This window comes from Bufo bufo, chromosome 4 (genome assembly GCF_905171765.1).
Source record: "Bufo bufo chromosome 4, aBufBuf1.1, whole genome shotgun sequence".
NCBI lineage: Eukaryota > Metazoa > Chordata > Amphibia > Anura > Bufonidae > Bufo > Bufo bufo.
This window is the reverse complement of record NC_053392.1, coordinates 81838273-81851431: the sequence shown is the minus strand read 5'-3', so window position 1 is coordinate 81851431 and position 13159 is coordinate 81838273. Positions and strand designations below refer to the sequence as shown.

General features: G+C 48.8%; 1 protein-coding gene across 2 annotated transcripts in view; it reads right to left on the bottom strand.

The window, feature by feature from the left end:
• Positions 1-213: 213 nt before the first annotated feature.
• GCFC2 (GC-rich sequence DNA-binding factor 2) overlaps positions 214-13159 on the bottom strand; it is a 36362-nt gene continuing 23416 nt past the window's right edge. The window contains exons 15-18 of one of the 2 annotated variants that reach the window (XM_040427452.1): positions 13015-13081; positions 12273-12419; positions 11879-12003; positions 214-1079 (exon numbers count right to left, since the gene is read on the bottom strand). In XM_040427452.1, coding sequence (XP_040283386.1) covers positions 986-1079; positions 11879-12003; positions 12273-12419; positions 13015-13081 — 433 coding nt within the window. In that variant the 3' untranslated portion in view covers positions 214-985. Of the gene's footprint in view, positions 1080-11878; positions 12004-12272; positions 12420-13014; positions 13082-13159 lie in introns of those variants that run through there. The other variant, XR_005778161.1, reaches the window with a different exon arrangement.

Here is a 13159-nt window from a genome sequence, read left to right as displayed (position 1 = left end):
CGCGGGGGGAAAAAAACTGGACAGCTGAACGCAATCGCAGACAAAACTGACTGAACTTGCTTGCAAAATGGTGCGAGTTTCACTGAACGCATCCGGACCTAATCCGTCACGCTTGTGCGAAAGAGGCCTAACTGTTTACAGTTCAGTAATATTCACATTAAACAGGATGTGACAAGAATAACCCTTTTGGGTGGATCAGTAATAGACTTGCGCCATACATAAAATTATTTATTCGTTTACAAAACTAGAATTAAACAGACACCAGATCAGGTGACATTTCCTCGAAAAGCAATGTCGAAATAATTTACTGTCTAATAATAAATAAGCCTCATTGCGTCTTGTCCTTTCATTCAGTCACAGGCCTCTCAGGCTTTATCTATGAGTGAATGGAAGAAGCAGGACTCCCAGGGCTCACTAAAAGGCCGCATTCTCACAACCGTAGGACGGCCATGCCCGTGTTGCGGAGCGCAAACCATGTGCACCCCGCATCACGGACCCATTGTCTTCAATGGGTCTGTAAGGCGCAAGGCCTCATGAACATGACCGTGCGCCGGCCGTACTTATGTTGTGGTCCGCAACGCACGGGCGCGACCTGTTTGAATGGGGTCCGCGATCTGCATCAGACGGTGCACACCGCAAAAAAAAAAAAAAAGCAGTGCATGAACTATTTTGCGGTGCGGAGGAAAGGACAGTTGTACTGGATGTCACTGCTGCAGCCAGAAAAAAACACTGGCGGGGAGAAGTAGGGAAAGTATGACCTCTTGTTGGTATTTTAGGACATTTACTGCTACTGTCTGCGATTTTATGTATCTCCGATAACCCCTTAAGGCCCTGTTCACATGGGTGTTGAAGTTTTTGGTTAAAAAACAAAACTGATCAGTTGGTATGTCCTGTTCATTTGTAGGACTCCAAATGCAGTCTTGAGTGAGGACGATGTGTCCGATGGCTGATGTACAGACACAGTTGGGCGGCTCCGTTCGGCAGGTCATACGGTGATACTGTACTGTGCAACAACATCTTCTGCCAGATTCTCAGCTTTTATCTTCAGCAGCAGAGACACAAGAGCCTCCATGCTTTTCCTGGAAGTACAGAGAAAAACTTAATAGTGTACATGTGAAGTAGCCATTTTTGAAGATTTATTAATAAGTGTTCCAAATGACTCAAGTTGCACAATAAAGCCTCATGCAGACGTCCGTGGAACACGGGGTCCGCGAGATACCGGACTGGCATCCTGCTGAGTGCAGGAGCGGTTGGCGTCATTGGCTGCTATGACGCCGCCGCTGCTGTACAGTAATACACTCGTATAGATCATAGCAACCAATGACGCCGTGCGCCCCTGCAATGCCAGTCCGATATCGCACGGACCGTGTTCCACGGACGTCTGCATGAGGCGACAATCAACGAGCACAGTAGTCACAGTATACATACAGATCAAAAAGAAGAGATGCAAACAAATATAATGACCGTGAAATCAAGATCTGTAGACACGAATACTAAGAGTACGCATATAACAAAGGAAAATAAAACAAAAAAAACATTAAAGGGTTATTTATTTTTTATATAATAGGAAATAATACAATTTTCTAATATACTATATGCACTTAAAATTCTGCATACATACTTTTCTTATATCAGTTAGTCGATTCCTATATGCAGTAGAATGGTATAGCTCATGTATCAATCCTATGTAATGTATCCATGGGACACTCTTCACATCATATAATCCCCGACAATTAGTAAGCAGCAGTGTTACATGACATACATGTGCTGGATCGGCAAACAGGATACATCCGTGAGATAAGTAAATAGGACTAGTGGTGGAATCCTAATTTATATTGTGGTTATTACAGTACTGTGTATTCATTGGGCTGTCTGTAGGTGATTTGTAAAATGGCTGCCTGTCTCTAGGTGATCTTGTCATGTTAATAAAGTTTAGTGTAATTAAAAAAAAAAAGAAAAAAAGATCTACAGACACAATGAGATACTGCAGTTCGTAATGGTGTACAGGGGTCGAGTGGAGGGGGAACGCGTGGGAACGGCGTTCCTGCACTTTTTTCATGGCAGGAACGCCGTTCCCTTTCAGCCTCAAGCCAGGAGAACGCGGCTGAAATCAGATTCACAGGGCACAGGGGGCGGAGACGGAGCGGAGGCGAGGCCCTGCGTGAAGTGCACTGTGCAGGGCAGGCTAAGGGAGGAGGAGCGGCTTCAGTTTTTGAAGACGGAAGTAGAGGAAGCTGTTTGTGCGGTGCTGCTGCCTGCGACTGCCTCACTGCGACTCCTCTCATGGCGCCTGAGAGCTCCCCTCCTCCTATCCTGAGCCAGCCTGCGACGAGTGCGACTGTCTGCTGACTGGCTGGACCATCCGACTGGACCGGGGTCCTGGTGGTCCGCTCCAGACCAGTCTAGACTAAGTGTCTGTGGACTGTGACTCCCTGAGTGAGTGTCTGTCAAGCGATCGATCAGCCAGGGCAGGATTAATGTGCACAGCCTGGTTGGGAGGCCCTCCCTTACCCTGGCCTTAGGCAAGTGACAAACTGCCCCCCCCCCTCCTCAATCTTAGGCAAGTGACAAACCCAGCTCTGCTACAAACCCAGCTCTGTGATTGTGATGCCTTGGATAGCTTCCCCTGGACCCACAGCCAGGGTCCAGTGGAAGCTATCCAAGGCATAGAGGAACTGCAGTTTGGCATTACAGATTTGTTGTAGTTGCTCATTGTAGATGTAGCAGAGCTGAGTTTGTCACTTGCCTAAGAATGAGGGGGGCAGTTTGTCACTTGCCTAAGGGAGGCAATAGCTACGCCCCTGCTCACCGCCACCTTCCTGGTCCTCAGCTATCGGCTGTGAGGGCTGCGCACAGGAGCCAAATGTGAGTCGCTCTGTGACGTCACTCCGTGCGCAGCCTACAGCAGTAGAAGAGGAGCGTCTGCGTCCAGGAGAGGTAAGTTTATTTTTTTTATTTTATTTTATACTAAAGGCGTATAGGCTGAATGAAGAGGCACTGACTGGAGGCTGGTGGAGGGGGCAGCACTGGGCGCTAGTGGATGGGGCAGCACTGGGCGCTAGTGGATGGGGCGGCACTGGGGGGCTGATGAGAGGCACTGGGGGGCTGATGAGAGGCACTGAGGGGCCAATAAATGTTGCACTGAATTTTCAGCTAAATATTATTATTTTTTTTTTGGGGGGGGGGGGGGGGGGGGGGGGGGGTTGCAGTGGATCTTGGGTGAGTTCCCACACTTTTTTTCCCAGGACTTGACCCCTGTATATACTGTTCTGTTCAGCTCCGCAATACACTACTCACACCTGTCAGATAAATTCTAATGGGGACTCAGGACACCGAGTGGTCTCAGAACCCAGTGATCATACCCTTGTAAGCACTGCAGCTTATTCACAAGATTTCCCTGCACAGCGAAGCTCCACGTCACTTGGATAGGGATGGATTACAGTCCCCTGCAAGCTGCGACTGCTGCTGTCCTGGAAAACTGTGGAGGAGACCTCTGTCCCTTCATTTCTAAGCTTGGTTGAGACCCCAATGATCATATTCTCTATGGCATATCCTCTGGTTTTCTTCACACACAGATTATTTGTTATAGGCTTCTGTCACAAACTGATTAAAAACAGACTGCCAAGTTCAATCTTTTACACGAACTATACGGATTGGCTCCGGATGCGTTCAGTGAAACTCGCACCATTTTGCAAGCAAGTTCAGTCAGTTTTGTCTGCGATTGCGTTCAGTTTTTTCCGCACGGGTGCAATGCGCTTTGATAGTTTTACAAACAACAGCTTTTAGCAATCATCAGTGAAAAACGCCTTGCATCTGGGACTTGCTTCCGGATACAATGTGTTTTTCACTGAAGCCCCATTCACTTCTATGGGGCCAGGGCTGCGTGAAAGAAAATTAGATTTTTGTACTTACCGTAAAATCCGTTTCTCGGTCAATGCATTGGGGGACACGGTACCATGGGTATACACCCAGCTACCACTAGGAGGCATTAGATATCAAAAAGGTTGGCTCCGCCCAGGTGGGCTATACCCTCTTCAGTTTGTACCAATAGCAGTAGGAGAGAAAAACAAAAGCGAAGAACCAACATGTCCTGGACCGGGAAAGGAAAAGAGAACCGCAGCCCGGTGACAGGGAGAGTAAGTAAAAACAGAGGGTGGGATCTGTGTCCCCCCCAATGAATCGAATGAGAAACGGATTTTACGCCAAGTACAAAAAAACAATTTTCTCGTTAATGGCATTGGGGGACACAGTACCATTGGACGTCCCAAAGCAGTCCTCGAGGGTGGGAAAGAAAACTCATGCAAAAAGAAGGGTGCACAGGTGCAGAGGAACTATGTGACCATACAGGACCAGGAGAGGCCTTAGCATGAAATGGTTCCAAAGAAAAAATGGGAGACCGTCAAGATCCCAAGGACGTGCCTGGGAAACAAGGCCTGCAAGAAGGAACAAGGGGAAACACCCAGCTCCACCCAAGGTGGGAATAAAATAAAGGGACAGGACCAGATGTCCTGCGCGAGAATCAAGAGTGCACTAGAGAGCCCGAGGAAGGATGTAGAAGAACCAGGGCTCCCCCTGAGGAAACAGGAGAGTAGCACAGCAATGTCTGTAGGTAGCGACCTAGCGCTCTGCATATGGAAGGATTGGAAACAACCTAGAGCTCTGCATATATAAAGGAAGCTCCAGGAGGAGAAGCCCCAAGAGGACAGACCCAACAAGACAAAAAAAAAAAAAAAAAAAAAAAGACTGAGGGTGCCTGGCAGGAGACAAAATGCCTGGAAAAAGGACGGAAGCAGTCCTTAACCAAAGACTAAAACTAAGTTATCACAGACCAAAACACGGCCTGTCCGTGGCCAACCACATGTAAGGGCCAGGGTAGAGAGGAAACCGAGAAGCACTGGAGGCTAAACGCTTGAGAGAAATCATAACAAAGACTCACAAGGGAAGGGAGCGAGCCTCCTTTCACCGCAAGGAAGGGGGGGGAAAAACGCCCTATGAGAAGGTGGAAACCTCTTCCTGTCAGAGAAAACAGCCAACCCCCGGAGGAGGGGGGTCTAAGGTAATGGTCAGGAGAAGGGAACGTAAGGACCTGCTTCCCATACAGAGGAGACGAGGGACAAGCCTCTGAAAGACATAATATCGCTGTGAAATGTAACACCAGAGAAAACCCTGGCCACATAAAGTCACAGGGAAAAAAAGGAACCAGTTGCAGGCCCTGGTAATACAAATGGAGACCCACTGGTGTGAGAGACATTGGAGTAGAAGGAGAGGACTCCAAACAGCCTAAGGAGAAACAGTTCTCCAAACGAGGGAAAACTCCATCCCAAAAGTGACCATACGATGTAAACTGCAAACCATAGCACTAAACAACTAGGTACCAGGTACTTGACCTGGGGGGATGGGAAGAGAGGTTAGAATCTCAAGAAGGCAACAACCTATAAGGACCCAGGAGGGAAAAAGGACCAAACCGGGCCCAAAGAAGCAGCTGTCATACATTGCCTGTGCGTCCAAAATGCCATGGGCAGCTTCCCCAGAAGGGAGCGGCCAGCTAGAAGATCTGAGAGAGTGGGTTCAGGGACTCCAAGCAGGATAAGGCCAGGTCCATGGAACGTTCCTTCTGCCATGTAGCACAACTAATCAAAGAACATAAGGGAGTACCAAGAACACCCGGACCGTGGAAGAGGTACGGGACCATGTCCGATACCAGTGCAAGCCACAGAAAAGTCCACCCGCCGGCAGGAGTGTGGCACTCACTAGTCCTGTCACAGCCATATCAGAGAGGACGTCCAGCGAGGACGCATGTCATAGACCACCCAGAAGGATTCTGTATGGTGGAGGACATCAGCGATGACCCAAAACTGCAGTAGCAGCTGGTGCTCACAACACTGCGTACCTTTGCAGGAAAGAACATCCAGTGGTGATCCCTGTAACTCTGTGAAAAGAAAGCAAGGAGCAGAAATAAAAACGCGAGTACTCCATCATGAATTTGGGTAACGCAGCGGTGCAGCATGCAGTAGTACTTTACAGGGTTGACAAAGAACAATCCTAGCATGCCACCCAACGGAGGGAGAGCAGTTGTCTGGTGCACAACAGGACTGGGAAGTCTTGTAAAATAATGCGTCAGACAATAAAGTAAAAAATCAATCATTTGTAGTACAGAGGCAAAGAGAAGACTAGAGGGCCTGGTTCAGGAGGAACTGCACCTGGGGTCAGATCTGAACAGGCCAGCCATATACTGAAACCAACAAAGCAACTCTACTCCGCCGAGGAAGGGGGAGACATATGGATACAGGTAGGCCATGTATGCTAGAAGCAGAACAGTGATGAATACAGCATTAGGAGATGGAAACACCACAGATCAGAGCCAGGGAAGGGAGAGATACGCCCGGTAATGCAGGATACGTATGGGCCGCAGATTGTACCAATAGGGCATAACCCCTGGAGATACTGCAAATACTCCGCCTATAATAGGAGTAATGTGGCTGCATGGTGCTCACTATAATGAGAGTGGAACATAGCTACGGCATTGGAAATGCTACAGTATATGGAGGCGTACAGGAACTCTACCTAATAAGGGAGAAATAGAGCTGTGAAGTGCAGACTTAAAACCAGACAGGTGTAAACCTCTGGAGATGGCACAGGAACTCCACGTCAGAGGGGAGCGATGCCTGCGTGGTGCGCACTAGAACCAGAGAGGTGCAATAGCTATCACATTAGAAGATGGCCACTAATACCTCGCCTGGTAAGGGAGAAATAGGGCTGCATGGTGCTCAATAGAACCAGAGAGGTGTAATGGCTACAGCAATTACACCTCTCTGGTTCTATTGAGATGGTGCAGGTACTCTACCTCTAAAGGGAGCAATGGGGCTGCTTGGTGCACACAAGAATAAGGCATAAGAAATGGCTACAGCCCCTGGAGAATGAGCACCATAGAACCAGACAGGTGTACTGACTACAGCATCTGGAGATGGTACAGGTACTCTACCTATGAAGGGAGCAATGGGGCTGCTCGGATACGGCTGCATAGTGTACTGTAATGGCTACAGGCACTCACTCCGGTGAACCAGGGCTCCCTCTGTATATATGATTGCGTGTCGCACGCTAGCACCAGCCTGGCTGTTTTGGCTACAGCGGCTGGCGGGAACAGTCTCCAACTAGGAGGGTGTGTGGAATATAGCCCCTGGTACAGAGAAATAGCTGCAGTGCTGGGTACAGCATTTGGCAGTGGTAAAAGTACCCCCCTGTTAAGGGGAAGGCGTACGTACCTGGGACACCACGTAGGTGTGCTGGCATGCTAAACACATGGCGGGCTGACTTACCTGTATGCAGCCAGGGGAGCGCCATCCGAAAATCCACTAGAGGGGATACCAACCCTGGAGAGGAGAGGTTCCTCAGTGGACATTTGTCTTTAACCACCCAGAGGGAATCTGTATGGTGGAAGACCGCCTGATGCTCTGTTACCGAGAGAGAATCGGAGCAGAGGCGTCCCCCCGAGGCAGCGGATGGAATAGCAGGGAAGGGTTTGTCACCAGCCTCAGACTTGTCCTGGGAGTGACCCGAGGATGCCGAGGAGGAGCGGGACATGGTTGTGACAACCCAAGGTAGTCTGCGGGACCTCGCTGAGTGTGCCCCATCCGTGGAAGGGTTCTGGGAGGGCAGAGGTGGATGCAATTTTTGGACAGGCAGTCAGAGCAGCGACTCTGCCATAGGCTGGGAGAGTCGGACAGGGTTCCCTATGGCTTGGGACAGGGAAGAGGCCCAGTAGGGAGAGACCGACGGAGAAGTAGGTCAAGGTGTCCTGAGAGGGCCTGGGAGTGACTGCGCACAAACAGGGACAGGCTGACCGCGTGGCAACCCTTTATCGCCCCGGGCGCACCCAATTACATGCGACCCCCGAGGGGGGCTGGGAATGGGAGTCCTCAGAAAGAGGACATGAGGCCTGAGAGGAAGCCTGAAAAAGCAGCCAACCAAGGCTGCCTACTGGGTCCCAGGGGCCGAGTCCCTAAAGAGGTGCTGCTGCAGCTGCAGAAACTCAGAGAGAAAGGACCCCCTGCTGGCAAGATGGCGGCTATTTCATCAGAAAACAGCACCCACGGGGTTAAAGCCCACGCTTGGCTGACATAGGAGGAGGAGGAACCCCTCCAGAAGCCGAGAGGAGCGGGGAGGGGCCAGCAAAAGCCCGGGAAACGAGTGAAGGGGGCGGGAGAGAATGCGGCCAAGGCATGGAGGAAGCCGCGGCCTCGATTAATGAGGCGGGACAGAATCGGGGGAGACCAGGGGCCCTCTGGAATGAAAAAAAACAAAAACGCTGAGGGGGGCTCCTGAGGGGGAGCGACGCTCAGGGAGGGGAAAAGCAGGGCAAAAGAAGCACCAGAGGCCGGGGGCGGGTCGGAGAAAATGCGGCCTAGTCCTGGCAGGAATGGGAGGCCAGGGAGTGGATCGTGGAGGGCCGCAAAGGAAGTGGAGTGACCAAGGAAAAGGGAAATATAGCCATGGGGGGGGGGGAGAGAGAGAGAAAAGGTCCCCTCTCCCAGAGAGAGAAATTCCTCCCCGCCTGGGAGTGAAGGGGTAAAAGGAGGAGGAATGGCACCCAGACCCCCAAAAAAGTGGATCCCACCCCCTGGCCACAACAGGGGACCTCACCCTGGACCCCCACTAACTCTGGGACAGGGACACGGACGGGGAAAATGCTTACCGCCCGATGTCTGCAGGCGCCGCAGGGTCACCCCATCGGCAGACTCAACACGGGAACCGTGGGAATGCTGGCATGCCACTGCGGATGCAGTCAATGGGGACTGGGTGACCAGCGAGGTACCCGAGTACGTGCCAGCAAGGGGTGCAACTAAAGTGGCAGCCCACGATGGAGCACCCACCTGCAGCAGGAGAAAACCTGCAGAAGAGAGAAAAAAGTTAAGATGAAAAAATAAAATAATAAAATAGCAGCAAGACCTGCCTCCTACAGACACTAGACTAAAATTGAATAGCCTCGTGCTGTGGAGAGGGTATAGCCAACTTTTTTTTTATTTTTATATATATCTAGCGTCGCCTCCTAGTGGTAGCTGGGCATATACCCATGGTACTGTGTCCCCCAATGCCATTAACGAAAAAATACATTTTTGTACTTACCGTAAAATCCTTTTCTCGTTGGATGCATTAGGGGGACACAGTACCATGGGTATATGCCCAGCTACCACTAGGAGGCTGACACTAGAAAGGATAAATGTTGGTTCCACCCAGATGGGCTATACCCTCTGCACAGACACTAAACTAACCAGTTGGTACAAAAGCAGTAAGAGCACCAAAATCCAGAGTGAAAAATGAAGCCAACATGTCCTAAACCAGGAAGAGGACCAATATCCAAGTGTCCCAGGAAACCCGGTAAACCGAACAAAGAAAAAACAACAAGGGTGGGATCTGTATCCCCCAATGCATCCAACAAGAAAAGTATTTTACGGTAAGTACAAAAATCTATTTTTCTTGTGAATGGCATTGGGGACAAAGCACTATGGGACGTCCCAAAGCAGTCCCCGGGGGTGTGAAGAGACAGCCATGCGAAAAACCTAACGCACTGCCGCTTGCAGAACCTTGCGACCCAAACTGGATGGATGTGGTAAAACCTTGAGAAGGTGTGAACTGAGGCCCAGGTGGCGGCCCTGCAGACCCGGGAGGCAAAGGCCTGATGCCCGACTGCCCAGGATGCCCTGAACGCCCTAGTGGAGTGAGCAGTCAACCTGAAAGGGGGAACACGACCCTTTACCACATAGGCTTCCTTGACAGCTGACCGAATCCTGACTGGGATAGGAGGAAAGGAAACCCCTCCCAAGAGCCAAGAGGAGCCGAGAGGGGCCAAGAAAAAAGCCTAAAAAGCAAGGGGAACGGGGGGGGGGGGGCTGTAAGAGGATGCAGCCTAGGCGAGGGAAAATCCGGGATGCGTAAAAAAATCTGCGTGGAAAACTCGCTCGGGTGGATGTTTATCTCTGAATGGACGTTCATGTAACCGCCAGGGCAGGGTGAGTGCGGGAGCTGTCAGGTCTTCCATAGACCACGATCAGCCCTGCACTGAGGCTGTACAGCGCTGTATTATGCTGTAGAGCCTCTATGGGGGGTGTATTTCCCCTGTAACCATGGCTACTATGTCAGCCCCAGTTACAGGAGAAAATCAATGGTGAAAAAAATAAATAAAGTGAAGGTAAATGTCCCCCAGAGGTCTTGTATGACCTTATGGGGGACGCAAAGTGTAAAATAAAAAATAAAAACAATAAAAGTGTTTAAAAAAAAAAATATATATATAAAATAATATAAAAATTCCAAAATGGGGTCACTTTTGGGGAGTTTCTACTGTAAAGGTGCATCAGGGGGGCTTCAAATGGGAAATGGCACCTAAAAACCAGTTCTGCCATCCAAAAACCATACGGGCTCCTTTTCTTCTGCGCCCTTACATCAGTTTACGACCACATGTGGGGTGTTTCTGTAAACCGCAGAATCAGGGTAATACATATTGAGTTTTGTTTGGCTGTTAACCCTCTATGTGTTAAAGAAAATAAATGGATTAAAATGGAAAAATCTTCTAAAAAAGTGGAATTCAGAAATGTCATCTCCATTTTCCTTTATTTCTTGTGGAACACCTAAAGGGTTAACACAGTTTGTAAAATCAGTTTTGAGTAACTTGAGGGGTGTAGTTTCTACAATGGGGTCATTTATGGGGGGTTTCCACTGTGTAGGCCCCACAAAGTGACTTCAGACCTGAACTGGTCCTTAAAAAGTGGGTTTTGGAAATTTTCTTAAAAATTTTGAGAATTGCTTCTAAAACTTCTAAGCCTTCTAACGTCCTAAAAAAATAAAATGACATTTCCAAAAAGATTCCAACATAAAGTAGACATATGGGGAATGTTAAGTAAAACATATTTTATCAGGCATCACTTTCTGTTTTAAAAGCAGAGAAATAAAAATTTTGAAAATTGCGAATATTTAAAAGATTTTGGTAAATTTGGGATTATTTTATAAATAAAAGGTGAAATATATCGACTCAAATTTACCACTGTCATGAAGTACAATGTGTCACGAGAAAACAGTCTCAGAATGGCTTGGATAAGTAAAAGCGTTCCAAAGTTATTACCACATAAAGTGACACATGTCAGATTTGCAAAATTAGGCTCTGTCAGGAAGGGGGAAATGGACTGGATGTGAAGTGGTTAAAGGGGTTGTTTCATCTGAGACATCGCTAGGATATGCTACCATTGTCAGATAAGTGCAGTGTCAGAATGGGCCCCTGAAAGCAAATGAGAGTGCTCCATACAACCGTGGCACGCTATCCATTCATTTCTATGGGAGTTCCGAAAATAGCCAAGCAAGCATGCTCGGCTATTTTCAGAAGTCCCATAGAAATAAATGGAGAGCGCACCACACATGTGGGGCCATTGCTCAATTCACTTCTATGGGACTACCAGAGATGGGGGTAGTTTGAGAACATTATACTTATACGGTGCCTTTGTCAAACATATGATCATCAGAAGAAGGGTTATTAAAAGGATTATACAGGAAATGGTAATAATGACCCGTCCGAGTCCCGCCACCCTGCGGATCAGCTGTTCCTGGGAGCCGCCACGCACCAAGCACAGCGCTGTACATAGTATAGCAGCCGTGCTTGACATTGCAACTCAGCCCCATTCACTTCAACAGGGCTGAGCTGCAACTAGACCATGTGACCGATGTACGGTGATGTCACATGGCGTAGGAAGGTCCACGGAACACTGGTGTTTGGTGTGGGTACCCCCTTCGGATTGATGTTGATGACCTATACTGATAAGTCATCAATATTATTTCCAGGATAACCCCTTTAAGTTTGTCTCGCATGTCCACAGTACGTCCTGCAGTCACTGACCTGTCATTCAGCTTGTGCAGAGCGTGGACGAAGTTTACCAAGTGCTTGCTGAAATTTCCCAGTCGTGTCAACGTTTCGCCACTGCTGAGACCCCTAAACCAGCTCTGGGGAAGATACTCGACTATCTGCAGAGAAACAAAAATTCAGCGACTCAGACTGTTTCCCATCCACAGCATGTCAATTTACGGCACGGATTTCACCATCTGCAATGCACGAGGCAAATCGGTCACAAGATCAGTACCACTTAAAATGATTTTTTTTTCTTTTTTCTTATTTTTTCTAGCTTCCCACAGATTTATGGTCTCAACTAAAAATGGGCCGAATAAAGCAAAGCATAAAAGCCTCGTGAGCGGAGCTCTCAATCATGACTGCGGGGCCGAGCGCCAGGCGTTACCTTGTGACACTTGTCCACCAGCTCAGAGTCCGGCTCCGCATTGAGAAGGACTAGGAGGAGGTAACGGTTCAGCAGCTTGTCCAGGCTGAGCTCTTGCAAGATGTCTTCCTGAAGAAAACCGTCCCATAGTAGAATATTCCCAAACAACTGAAAGGAAGAAACAAGAGAATTTGGAGTAAATAGCGATGGCTCCTCCCGAGAAGAGTCTGGGCTTATTCATCAGGTCCAGCCTAGGTCAGGTATTTAATTTTGCCAATAATTTGCTGATGGCCGCCTAAGCAAAGTGCAGGCAACAAGAAGATGCAAGGTTGTGAGGGAATGTACAGGAAGGGCTGTGGACAGAGGAGACGGGCCCCGCTGAGCCGACAAGACAATATGGTCATCTCAGCCACCTATATCCATCTATATAGTACACTGGACAATAAACCATACAGGCACTAAAATGACAGACGAAGATGTAAAGCGTGTGCATGTTTATCGGGGACCGTCTTTAACTAAATAAGACGACCCACTTTTTGGCTCTGCAGAGAGAGAGGATTATTTACTATGCACCTGCACTGAAGTTGTTGGGGCCGCGGCGTCGCGGCCCCAGCGACTTCAGTGCAGCTTGTAGCACAATGCGAAATGGTGGTTTCTTGTAGGAAAAGTGCGTCCTCTCCCCTTCTACACAGTTGCCTATCTCTGCCTTCACATTAATGTACATACCGCATAAGGGCAGAATGACCACAGCCACAGTACTTACTTTTACAGCCGACCAGAACTGCCTCTCCTGAAATCTAGAATGTGGAGAAGTCCTGTCCTGTAATAATCTGTAAGACAGAGGACACCAAGGATCAGTCTTCTATGGCCACAACCGGTATCATGGCATTATCCGGAACCCTGAGTAT